This window comes from Balaenoptera ricei, chromosome 8, assembly GCF_028023285.1.
Source record: "Balaenoptera ricei isolate mBalRic1 chromosome 8, mBalRic1.hap2, whole genome shotgun sequence".
Classification (NCBI taxonomy): domain Eukaryota; kingdom Metazoa; phylum Chordata; class Mammalia; order Artiodactyla; family Balaenopteridae; genus Balaenoptera; species Balaenoptera ricei.
Genome location: NC_082646.1, coordinates 69,379,253 through 69,392,831, shown reverse-complemented (window position 1 = coordinate 69,392,831; position 13,579 = coordinate 69,379,253). Strand labels below are relative to the sequence as shown.

The following is a 13,579-nucleotide window of genomic DNA, read 5'->3' as shown; positions in this document are numbered from 1 at the left end:
TACTGTGCAGAAGATTTAAACTTTTATGTTGTCTATCTTTTCTTTTTTGGCTTTTGGTATTATACTTACAAATATTTTTCCCTCTCTGGGATTATAAAAATATTCTCAATATTTTCACCTAGAACATTTATCATTTTATTATATTTTAAAATATAAATTTAACTTATTTAGAATTTATTTTTGTGTTTGGTGTGAAATATGGAAATAAATTTTTCCCCAAACTGCCAACTGTCCTAGTACCACTTATGAATAATTCACCCTTTCTCCAGGGATCCTTAGAATTCCCACCTTTAAAATGCAAAATGCAGAAGAGATCTTCATCTGGGTTCTCTATTCGATTCTACCTCATTTGGGTTTTAAGCACATACAGCAATTTACTCTAGTGCCTCTAACTAATCCTAACTACTTAAGGCAAAGTTGGTCCAAGTAACAGAAGGTGGCGGTTCACTTCTGGATGGCCAGAAGCCAAGGTAATTTTTCAAAGCATCAGCAGCCCTAAGAAACAAGAATAGTGTGGCACAAGGTGTGACAGGGACAAAGAAAGAGAGGTTGCTGCGTCAGTGTCTGGCACTCACTTCCTAGGGTGTCTCTTATGCACCACAGAGAAAAATGTATGTTAGTTCATTTTCTTTAAATTGAACTTACCTTCTCTCGCAACTCATCAACACTACTGCTTTCCAACACAACCTCCTGGAAGGGATCCAACTTCATCTCTGAAGGCCTCCACCGTCTTGACAAAACTGCAAGTTGTGACATGGATTTCATCTTCTCTGCCCCTAATATGCAAGATTAGGCCGTCATTCTATTTACTCTAATGATTCATAATTTGCCTTTTCTTGTACTGCCTGACTAAACAAAAAGATTTACTTCAAGTGTTATTCTTAAAAAGTGGGCATGGGGACCTCCCTGGTGGTCCTGCGGTTGAGACTCTGTGCTCCCAAAGAAGGGGACCCGGGTTCAATCCCTGGTCAGGGAACTAGATCCCACATGCCACAACTAAAGATCCCGCACGCTGCAACTAAGACCCGGCGGAGCCAAATAAATAAATAAATATAAAAAAGAAAGAGTGGGCATAAAAGAAACCAATTATCCCAAGTAGTTTTTGAGAATAAAATATTTATTCTCTTCCCCCAAGTCTCAGAAGATAATCGCTAACCCCTGCAAGCTCTCCTTCCACCAGTACTCCTAATTCCACTCCCTTGTGACTCCTGCTGGACACTGCTCTACCAATTACTCTCTTCTTTGGATCTATGATCTTTGCTCCTCTGTTGGCTTCTACCCCACAATCTAAAATCATAATCAAATAGCTTTCAGTTTATCTTCGTTTTTCACTCAAGCTATCATTAATCTTTCTCTTTTCATTTACTCCCAAACTTACTGATTCTTCAAAGCCCAGCTCAACTGCCACCTTTCTCTTTGATGTACACAAGAGCCAACTGTACTGATTTGGTCCTTAACACCTATCATTTTGGAATTACAGGTTTGTAGTTCTGGCTCTCCCATACACTGTGCATCTGGGGGGCAATCACTGGTCTTTATTCATTTTTGTAGCACCAAGGATCAGCAATGTCTGGCAAATTACAGGTCAATAAATGTTTCTTAGATTTAATCACATGACATATCTTAATCAAGTATTTCGATGCTAAAATATATACTGAAATGATACTGATGCAAGGACCTACTATCCAGAGACATGTTCTGGCTAATCCATCTCTGCTAATATATACTCCGTCCTAACAAGGGTGACGTCTATGTCCTTCATCTCTTCTTGGCCTACCCAGACACAGTGATTACTCTCTCAGGCCCCAGATACTCAGAGAAGGAATTACAATCTGGAGCACTTGCCTACAAATCATGGTAGATGGCGTCCTGGTTATTCCTTGTCTCCCCAGTTAACTTGTCAATTAATCAGAATTCAAACATTGAAATTTAAACCAAATTAGACCTGAAATAGCCTGAAATAGGTGAGGTGTTAGTATTATTGAACACTCTGAAAGCTATCATAATCTTACATAAAAATATCCAGAACTTATGATATTTTAATTTCTATGGAAAAAGAAAAGGAAAATCAAAAACTTTCTAAGCAACAGCAAAGTCACAAAAGAATATAGAACTAGTTGTTTCCCTTGATATCTCCCCAAAGCCAACTTTTCCCCCACTAACTCTTCCAAAAAACATTAGATTAAAACGTACCAATGCTGATAATTAAAACCAGGAGGTGTGACAAACAGAACTGCTCTTCTAGGTCACTGTTACACTGTTATGGGTTGAATTATGTCCCCCACCAAAAGACATGTTGCAGTCCTGAACTTCAGTACCTCAGAATGTGACCTTATTTGGAAATAGGGTCGTTACAATGGTAATCAAGTTAAAATGAGGTCATTAAAGTGGGTACTAATCCAATATGACTAGGGTCCTTATAATATGGGAAATCAGGACACAGATAGGAAAGCCCACACGGAGAACATGATGTGAAGACGAAGGCAGAGATCAGGAGGATGCATCTATAAGCCAAGGAACACCAAAGACTGCCAACAAACCACCAGAAGCTAGGAGAGAGGCATGGAGCAAATTCTCCCTCACAGCCCACAGAAGGAACCAACCCTGACAACACCTTGATCTCAGACTTCTAGCCTCCGAAACTGTGAGGAAATAAATTTCTGTTGTTTGAGCCACCCAGTTTGTAGTACTTTGTACCAGCCTAGAAAACTAATATTGTCACTGTTCTCAAAATCTCTGAAAAATTATTAATACCACAGCCTCAAAACAAGCTATAATGAAAAAAGAGACTAAATAACAAACATGGCTAAGAAACTTTTACTTTCTGTAAAAAGTACTAAAAATACAACTTTGAAATTGCAACTTCCCTGAAAGGAGGAATTCATATTCTTAAAATTAGAGAAAAGAAGAAATATTTAAAAGGCAAATGGTGCCCAGAGAAGAGACAGAAGAAACTCATTATTTGAAAAAATGATAACTTCTATTATTTCTAGAGAATTCCTGGTATTTCTCCACAAAAATATTGATAATACCATCAAGAACTTCAAGGAAAACCTCCCAGTTGCTGGAAATATTAATATCTTCTTCATAAATATGATAATCCAAAAAGACAGTGCCAGGATTCTTCCATGTTTTTTTCCTTAGACGAAACCTACAAATGTGATAAGACATTTTAAACTACTATACTTCGAAATTCTTAACTTGAAAAAAATGACATGAATCTGACACATCAAAGAAAAATGAACTATGTTCAAACACAAAAGTCAAATGGTTATTCATTAAAATTCTGGGAAAATATAATGAAAAGCTCTCAAGACATCAAATTTAGTATCCTACAGAGGAAGTTCAAACAAATGCTAATACTTTTGCTTAGTTCTATTAATCTGCAGTACTAAAATTCTGAATGGTACAGGAATTTAAAATTCTTCTAGTTTTAGAAAATTATACCAATCCATATCAATTGACCACACTGCCCTTCTTCAAGTTGCTGATGACACTGTAATTTTACTTTACCTGTCAATACTGAGCTCTAAACCACATTGCTCCCTGAGCTGAGGAATTAACTCCTCTTTTGATTGCCGTACAGTCATTCCTTTAGCAAACACAGCATCTAGCAGAAACTTGCACGGCTAGGAATATAAACATAAACAATTAGACCCTTAATTACACATTAAAATAAGGATCAACAAGACGTTTTATTTGCACTTTATAGTGTGACAATTACTGGACTGGGTTTAGGAGTCTATCTTCCTAGGTTTAAATCTTGGCTCCATTACTTACTAAATAACTCTGCTATCTTGAGCAAGCTTACTTAACATTTCTGTGCCTCAGTTTTCTCATCTGTAAACCGGAGCCAATGTCTTCCTCACAGAGTCATTGTGGAGATTAAATATGATAATACATTCATATTTCTCTTTTTGTAATACAATGACCATAATTTTGAAAGTAAAAAGAATCACCTTTATAGAGTAAAATGAGAGAAATGAATACTAATTCTCCAAATACATTCACTGACTGTCTCAAAAGAGATATAGTATTCACAAACCCCAAATTCAGAAGATGTAAGTCAAAATGAGTGTAATGGATCACATATAAGAGATATGACTGATGCCTAATAAAATATTTGTTGAACAAATGAAGGCATTTTATGAAAACATTATCCCCTTATTTGCTGTTTTTCACATTTGTCTAGGTCTTCACTGAGATGTTATAAATGTCTTAAAAATAGTGTCTTTGCCTTATTCTTCTGGGTATTCACCACAATCTTATATATCACAAGAACTAAGATATTTTATTACTCTCCGAAAAACATAGCTGGTTTAGATCCTTAATCCACCATTTACAAGTTATATGACCTTGGGCAAGTTACTTCTCTGTGCCTCGGTTTCTTAATCTATAAAATGGGAATAATAGTACTTTTATAATAGAGTTAATTGATGAGGATTAAAAGGGTTAATATTTGTAAGCACTTAGAGCACAAAGAGACACTATATATAATGCTAGTTAAATACTAAAAATGATTCTCTGAACACAAAAAGTAGTCAACTGCCATCCTTCTGTAGCATTATACGATCATTCCCAGAAGCACAAAGAAATCCCCTTTTAAAAGCAGAAAATGTTTGCCCCTCCAGCATTTGTAGCAATACTTTAGACCAGGGGGATGACAAAAATGGCCTGAGGGCCACATTCATCTGGTGCCTGTTTTTGTAAGTGAAATTTTACTGGAACACAGCCATCCCCACTGGCTTATGTATTGTCTGTGTCTGCTTCTGTACTACATTGGCAGAACTGAGAAGTTGCAACAGAGGCAGTATGGCCTGCACAACTGAAATATTTCCTAAAAAAAAGTTTGCCATCCCCTTCTTTAGAGAGATAAAAAGAAATGTCTAGTAATCAAATCTGTGCACTGTATGTTTTTAATAACTATCAAAAGTTACCTTACATTGCTTGTAAGTATATTACTTACCTCTTGTTCATTGACTAGAAGCTGGTACACTTTAACTCTGTATTCTCCTTTTTTAAGTGCTCTCCCCAGTCTAATTGTAATCTACAAATTAAAAACAGTTTTCTTTTAAGATGTATGGTCTCATTAAAATAAACTACCCATTTTCATCCCAACTGTTTAGTATTTTTCTCCCAATTCTCTAGATTCTGGGCTGTTTGAAAACAGGTATATCTTTTACCTCCGATTCCCCAGTGCCTAGAATACTAACTGGCACACAGTTAACATTTAACAAATGTTTGTTAGATGAATGGAGAAAACAACAACAAAAAAGCCAAACAACCACTAAGCCTCAGGGACAAATTATCCTTTTAGGGTATCCATTTCACCTTACTTGGAAGTAGTGCAAGATGTTCTCAAATCTATCATTTAAAACAGACTCTAATTATTCAGAATTATTTTGATCAACCTTATTGTCATCTGAAAATGATGAAAGTGTCTCATTCAGCCGGACGCTCTCAAACTCTTGATTGCTGGCGTACACACGAAAGACCTTGAAGTGAGAGGACAAAACTCCAACAAAGGGCTCTAAATGTTGTTTGAAAGCAGCCAGAGTAATTCTTTTATCAACATGCACCATCAACCCTAAGCACACACACAAAAAAAAAACCAGAAAAAAAATGTAAAAGAAACCTCTTAGAGTATAAATAAAGCAGATCATATACTTTTTATTATACAGTAAGCAGGAAAAAGTACCCCTTTTCAGTTATTTGACTTTTAGCTAATATACTACATTGAATGGACAAAAACGTGGACACTGAGCAAATGCTAGGGATAATCTGACAGCTTTAAATGTTCTGAGATATTTAAGTGTTTATTTGCTTATTTATTTTGGCTGCTGAATTAAAAACCAAACTTATAGGCATTCTCTTCAAACACATACATTTCTAGATCTACACAGCAGTAGTGTGGGCTCTGGCTGGGTCCCACCCCTACCTCTTCTGCTTCCTTACTAGCTGTGAGACACAGAGCAAGCCACCAGCCTCCCTACCTGCATTTTGTCATTTGAAAAATGGAGCTAATAACAGTACCTACCTCATAGTATCTCACTGTAAATTCAATGAGGTAATATGTTTATAGAATAGTTATATATATATATATATATCGCCTCAAAAATTGTTAGTAAATCTAGTTCTGGGATTTCTACTAGAGAAAAATGTCAAGACTAGCAGATGAAGATGTCTGTTTTATCATGTGGTTGGTTGGACTGCAACAGGAATAGTATCTAAATGGATCAGAAACTCCCACCTCCTCCAAGCTTCGGTTTAAGCTCTGTTGGCATTATAATAGTATTATCTTTGATGGGCTTTATTTTTTTCTAATGCTTATTATTTTAATCTTTTGTCCTTTATTTTATAAGCCACTCATGAGGATACTTCTGGAATATATTTCTGTTTACTCTGGTCTTCATATTCTAGTAAAGAGCAAAAACTTCACTCATTTATCTTTCTCTTGTAATAAAGCAGTACAGAATGCAAGAGCTGCCATGCAGCCTCAGGCCCATGGTCTCTTTGCAGCCCTAAGGCTCCCTCTAGGGCAGACCTCAGTTTTCTGTGAAATCTATATGAAAGGTTAAGGATAAAACCCTAAAACACTCCTGATTTCCATTCTCAGGTCATCCCAACTCAGGCTGATGAATTTTTCTAAATGGATTTTTCAAATAATGTCTATTTACTATTTTCCTGGTTATAAAATACTGGTTCAGTAGAGAAAATGTGACAAGTATGAATTAGCAGAAAACATAGACAGGGTGAGGAACTATATTTACTGTATATACCTTTTGAGGCAGCATTTCTTTTAATTTGTTTAAAATGTCTGTTTCTAAGCTTTAAGGAATGCCCCTAAATGTTAAAATCTAGCTTTTGGCAAACAAGACTCTATTATCCAGAGAGGGACTAAATTTCTTGAGAGAAGGATGTAATGAAAAAATTTCTTGATTAGAAATGAGAAGCCTATGGCTGGATTTCAGTTTTGCCACTTCAGTCTGATAAATGGCTGTAGGTAGGTCATCCAATCTTTCTGAGCCTCCGTTTTCTCATGGGATTATTATGCCAGTCTCATTGATTGTTGTTCGACAAATATAGTAAATTCTAAGGCATTACTCAAATAAAAGCTATCACTGCCATTTTGGTTTCTCTCATAACTCCTAGTAATGTTGTATCATAGGAAGACATGAATGTTTGTTGGTTATTGATATAGTCCTACATGGTGATCAGGACCAAGTGTTCTGGAGTTACATGGCCTGGCTGGAATGAAGTCTTGGTTCCTCCTCACATATTAGATTTGTGACTTTGACCTAAGTTCTCTGTACTTCAATTACCTCTATTACAAAATGAAGATAACAGTATTTATATCTCATAATGTGTTTTTGGGTCAATACATGTAAAATGCTTAACATAGCACTGACAAAGTGTTAGCTTAATTGATGAGCTATAATTATTTTGTAGTTTTACAGAATACCATCATATCATTTTTCCTATCTACCCCTTCATACAGAAAAGTTCAGTCTCTTCACAGTGCAACCTCAAAATAGCCTCAAAGGCTTTCCTTTTTTCTCTCTTGTCTTTTATGTATTTCTTGAAAGAGGTGGTAGCCAAAACTGTACAAAGAAATTTCAGTGCAAATACACTACCATTTTTATTACTTTGGCCTTCCTGTTTATACCCCAGTGCTTGAAGACTACAACTAGGTCACACTGGGACAGTATTTTCAAAGACAGGTTCTATACTCCCTGAAACAATTTCTGGATTATAATGAATCGCTTAAAGACCATCACGTTAAGTGCTGTTTGGTAATTATCTAAATGAGTTGTCCATAAGGTGCATGGTATACCACTCTTCAGATATCAAATTCTTTGTTTACCTATTCTACCTTGCCCTTTCATCACTCTGAAGAACTTGCATTATTACGTATCGTCCATGTTTCCCAGGCACCTACTTTCAGATCCCTGCAGAACCGTGACGAAGCCGTCTTACTAGAGACTCCTGACACACCTGGCTGCTGGCTATCATCCCCACTCCCTTTTCCCTAGGCCAGTTTTTTAAACATGAAAAGGCATTTTCCAGGGTTTTCACTTTTTCTTTTCAAACAAACCTTCTGTATGGCTTCTGAAAGCCTAAATAATTTGTAGAAAATGGTTTCTCTTCATCATGTTTACTATTTCAATGAATGCTAGTAAATTAGCCCACAATGGATTTCTAAAAAGGTTAAAATGGCCAGCAATCTCCTTTGTAAAGATTTCATTAAGCATTCTAAGACGGAAATGGGACCCTTTAGACTATGATTCTAAATATTCCCACTGAATCCTTCCTACCGTTGAAACTTTCATGCAGTCTAATTTTCAGCACATCCTTCAAAAACAAACTCCTTGAAAGAAATTTCTAACCTTTTTCCAAAGAGAAGCTACTTTTAATTTCTGCAGTGCCCTTGAAGGGTTGAGGATGGTCAGAAAGCAGAGTAGGTACTAGCTATTTCTCCTGTACTATGTTGTGAGGTAAGTAAGTAACAGTGGTAGCAGTGAGGAGGTGGAGGAATGAGTACTAGGCTTATAATCAGAATACCTGAATCTGATCCCAGCAGTGTGACCAACTAACTGTGTGACCTCAGGCAAATTATTTAACTTGTTTGAGCCAGTTTCTTCATCAGTGAAAAGTGTCTAACAATATCAATTTCACACAGCTGTTGAGAACTAAATGCGATAACATGTTCATAAGAGTTATAAGAAAAAAACTCCATAGAAATTTAAATAAAGCATTACTATAATAGAGCTTCTCTATCTCCATTTTAACTCACTAATCCACATTTTCCCACTTGAGTTTCTGCAAGATACAGGTATGGATGTCAAATAATTACATTGTTATTTGGACCTAATTAATTAAAAACACAAATTTACGTATTTTTACTACTGATTTCATGATTTCTACCACTTTCTTTTAAAAGATCTAATTTTGAGACTACAAGTATCATAGCATTTAACTAATACAGTGGTTGTTTGTGCACCTTCTCTCCACAAGATGAAGCATAAGGCTGCATCTTAGTCATCCTCACTTCTAACAAATACATATGGCCCGCCACCTAGCATGTATTCAGGAAATAATAATTGTGTCGGTGTATAAATGGATTGATGAATGGGACTCTCTTCCAAAAGTAATACGAGCAAATGCATTCAATTAGAAGCCTTAACCTCTAGTAATGGTTCCACTACTTACTAGATATGTATGTATTTTTGGGAAAGTCATTCACCCTCTACCAGTTTGTTTTTTTATCAGTCAAATGAGGATATCATTGTTTGCTTTATTAATTTCAGAAAAGCTTCAAGTGAGAAAAAGTGTTTTGAAAACTAAAATATAAAAATATAAGGGGTAATATTAATATTTGCCTTTCAGACTAATGCAAAGTATTTAGGTTTTCAGCTATTTCCCTTTTATACTTGAAGAAAGATTTTGTATCTTGAACCTGCTTGTCCTGCTAATTCTCTGGCTGGTTTTAGTCTGATATTTTATGAATTCTTTTACTATTTTAAATCTCACCAATGTTGATATGTTTTTGTTGTTGCTGTTTGTCTAAATGCCCAAACTGACAGATCTCTTCCATCCTTCTGAGATTATATAATTCAGAATTTCTAGTTTATATCTTGCCTGAAGCTTCCTTCAAAGAAACTTAAAAAAAAAACCAAAAGCAGGCCCTTTTCTTTCTCTGACTTTTCCGGTTAGTTATGTACTTTTTAGGGGGTGTGGGAAGGGTGCAGTTTGGATTAGGTGATGGAGGAAAGGGAAGGAATGCACAGATTAAAAATTTTTCTAGGTACTGACTATAAAATTTTCTAAAGTGTCTGGCCTTTTTTTGGTATATTATTTACTATTTAAACTAATTCTTTTTTTTTTTTTTTTTTTTTTTTTTTACTTAGTACTGTTATCATACTTCTTTCCTTTAAAAAAAACTTAATTCTTTTCCTTCTTTCCTTTTTTTTAAAATCATCTCAACAAAAGTTCTGACATCATTACCATCACAGGCCTAATGCACAGGTCTAAGGACACCGTTTCCTATAACTGCATCAAAACTGAAAGCAAAGGAGAGAGAGGATAATCTTATAACCCAGGAAGCCACAGGTAATCTTAGGACAAATCATCTCTTAGCTGATTCTTAACTAAAAATTTAAATAAACTGATAAAAAAAATTGAGGAGTGTTTCAAGGAGCCTTTTTCTTTTTAAGTACATACATTTATGTCCTTCCCCAGAACTTTCATCTGCAGCATAGGGTTCTGCTTTGAAATACATGTACTGTATTTCTCCCCTACTCTTGCCACTCTCATCATATTCACTGTCCGTTCCGGAGTCTTCTTCTGCTGTATCCCATGTCTCCTTTTTCCCTTCATTCGCTTTAGTTCTTCTACTACTCGTGATGCTATGAGAGTCAAGTCCATTAGCCAAAGGGATTTGAGCATTATCTGCATTGCACAAAGTATCACTGCTATGACTTGAGCTAAGGATATCACTGTCCACTGAACTTGTACTCCTGTCATTATTCACATCTGAATCTGATCGTTCTTCAGACTGAAAATTTTCAGGATCGGAAGTCTGAATATGCTGTTCAAGTTCTCTATTATCCACTGAGGCTGAAGAGTCCCTCTCATTGAGAGGTGATTCAATGTTTTCAAAGTCACTTGTCTCAGTACTTTTGCTGCTGTCCCCATTATCTCCCTCCTGCTGCTGTTGCAGTGACAAGCTTTTGAGTTTTTCAGTGCTTTCTTCTAGAATAGCTTCCACAGACTTTAGACCCCCTGCAGGTCCTTTGACTCTTTCACAGTCATCATCCACATTACCAGAGTCACCCCCAGCTTTCTGGTATGCTGTCCTTTTGGAATAAGATCCTGGAGATTGTTCAGGTAACAAAACAAATAATCTGATTGTATTTGCATGCCGATCCAGCAGTTTCCATAAATGAGAGTCTGTAAAGGCCATCTGGTAATCCAAAGTCTCAGAACTTTCAACGAACACCTGAACAGTAAGTCAAAGAGTTATATTACATCATTAATTTTGGTGACATTTATACGAATAATATCGCATCAATATAAGACAGTGCACAATAAATTATAAAATTTGAGATGATAATGTTTCTAAAGGACACGCCCACTGTTTTTGGAGACTAAATAAAATAAATATTATGTTCATATGTCTTTGTAATTAGCCATAAAACTGCTAAACAAATATCCGGTTTATTGGAAAATGTATGAAAACATCTTGGGAATGCAACACCAAAATCCAGGTTATATAAAAAATTTAATGGACAAATGACTTGACTCTACAGCAAATTAATTGCAAAGAAACAAACATTAAGGAAATCTTTAGATTAAAATAAACTTGAGAGATATTATGGACTTTATTTAGATCCTGATTTGAACAAACAAATCTTATTGAAAAAATTTTTTTTTAAGATAATCAGGGAAATTTGAATATTGACTAGGTATTGGTTGATATTAAGGCATTTCTATTAATTTTTTAGGTGTAATAATGTAATTGTGGTTATGTTTTTAAAAAGAGTTCTCATCTTTTAGAAATATAAAATCATATTGCTTATAGATGAAATGATATGCTGGGAATGTTTTTCAAATAATCTGGGGGAAGTAGTTAGTTAAATACATGAACAAGACTTGATAATTATAGAAGCTGGGTGATAAGTACATAAGGGTTCATTACACTATCCATGCACTTCTGCATATGTTTGAAATTTTCCACAATAAACTTAAAAAATGAAATGCATATACATAATCAGGCAATTATTAGTATTTTGAATTTTGCATAAAAAGATTATTATTCAATAAATGTTATAAATCAGGACTATCAGCTAACCATTTAAAGAAAAAAATAAAGTTAGATCCCTCCCACTCCTTACCCTAAAACAGTATTAGGGTGGATTAGCGATTTTAATGTTACACACAAACACCACACAGAAGTACTGGAAGAAACTAGGGGTGAATAAAAATTACACATCAGAATTAATAAAACAATACTGAAAAAAAAAAAAAAAAAAAAAAAAAAGGCTAAATATGATAGAAGACCAAACTGCCCTAAGATGAATGAGACTGGAAATGGTGATAAATAAAAAAGACAGCAAATGAGGAAAATTTGATACAATTTATCCAGAGTAAACCAATGGCATTAGGAATAAAAACATAGGAAAAATGATAAATGATGGAACACATAATGATATCAAGAGATAAAACAAAGAGATCAACATGAACTTTCTCTTTTCTTACAGAGATAAATGAGTAGGAAAAGGGAATAATGTGGGGTGAACCCAAGATAATAATTTTCTCCACGCTAGGCATGCTTCAGACTTTCACCGTGAAGTACTGCTTTATGGGAGAAGCTCAAGAATGAAGAAAATTCAGAGAACATAATCATTGCGACCAGAACTAGTCATGAAGGCTCCACCAAAGAAGCAGGACTAACCTGGGGCTTGAAACAAAATGTAGGAAGAGGGGGAAACACTCCAGGTGGGGCGGCGCATGAACAAGGCAGAGAGGAGACCCAGCAAGACTGACTGAGAAGACAAAGAAGCAAGATCTGACCTGACTATAAAGGAAGGTAATTATTGGGAGGATGTGAGAATTTAAAAAGTAAATTTCAGACAGATGCTGAATGGCAGCATAGAAAATAGTCATGAAAAAATAAAAGACATACCTTGTTACTTCTAAAAAACCCTTCAGCTTTCAGGGTTTTACTGGGCACAGTGAGAAGACGCAAATCATTGTAGCAGCGTTCCAGCACTATTCTCATTGTTTCAGCAGGTAAATAGATGGCCTATAATGAAAGTAATTTAATTAAAAAGTGCTCTTTCAAGAATAATTCTGCTTGATTTGGAAATATGGGAAAATGAGACACTGCTGAGTTCTTCTTAAAAATAGCAGAAAGAAAATTAAGAGAAAAATAATCTTAGTAGAGGTTTACAAATTTTTAAAGAATCTATGGGAAAAATTATTGGTCCCATCCATTAAACTATGATGTAAATTAGGAAAACAGAGTATCACTTATAAATGTATGCTCTGAAACTATTTTAAAAGTAACAATCTTTCACTAAAAGTTCTATTTCTCTCAAACTCATGAAGTAAATGAGGTGATTTGATTTCAAAGAAACTGAGTAACTGACTTTGAGAACTGATGTCAAACCAACACCTGTTTAACTTCTTGACTTTTGATGAGTTCTTCTGTATTCTGTGAATAGTTGTTAATACTTTTACTAAATCAATTTTCTTCTGTGTAAAATGAGATTAAATTAGTAGGTAAGTTTTAAAGTTTTCTAAAATTCCATGTCCTTAATTTTTGGTGTTATTTTATAAATTTCTCATGAAATGAGCAGATAAAAATAATTTACATTTTATAAAACATGATTTGTTTTACAGCTAATGATAACTAATTCTTAGGCATCCTCGTTATACATTAAACACTATATTTCTTGGCATCCTGTTTTCTGACTGTCTTTATTCTTAGACATATTTTTCCCCAACAAAATTATCAGCTTCTTGAGGGAAGGAAATGCATGTGTTTCTTTTGTACTACCTCAGTGCTCATATTCTA

The 13,579-nt window shown here is 35.1% G+C and overlaps 1 protein-coding gene across 2 annotated transcripts in view; it reads right to left on the bottom strand.

The window, feature by feature from the left end:
* Positions 1 to 13,579, bottom strand: part of USP47 (ubiquitin specific peptidase 47) — a 115,812-nt gene that overhangs the window by 5,147 nt on the left and 97,086 nt on the right. For both annotated transcript variants that reach the window (XM_059931142.1, XM_059931143.1), the window contains 7 exons: positions 12,686 to 12,805; positions 10,222 to 10,999; positions 5,412 to 5,587; positions 4,967 to 5,047; positions 3,514 to 3,629; positions 3,033 to 3,151; positions 646 to 776 (listed from right to left, as the gene is read on the bottom strand). In XM_059931142.1, the coding sequence (XP_059787125.1) occupies positions 646 to 776; positions 3,033 to 3,151; positions 3,514 to 3,629; positions 4,967 to 5,047; positions 5,412 to 5,587; positions 10,222 to 10,999; positions 12,686 to 12,805 (1,521 nt within the window). The remainder of the gene's footprint in view (positions 1 to 645; positions 777 to 3,032; positions 3,152 to 3,513; positions 3,630 to 4,966; positions 5,048 to 5,411; positions 5,588 to 10,221; positions 11,000 to 12,685; positions 12,806 to 13,579) is intronic.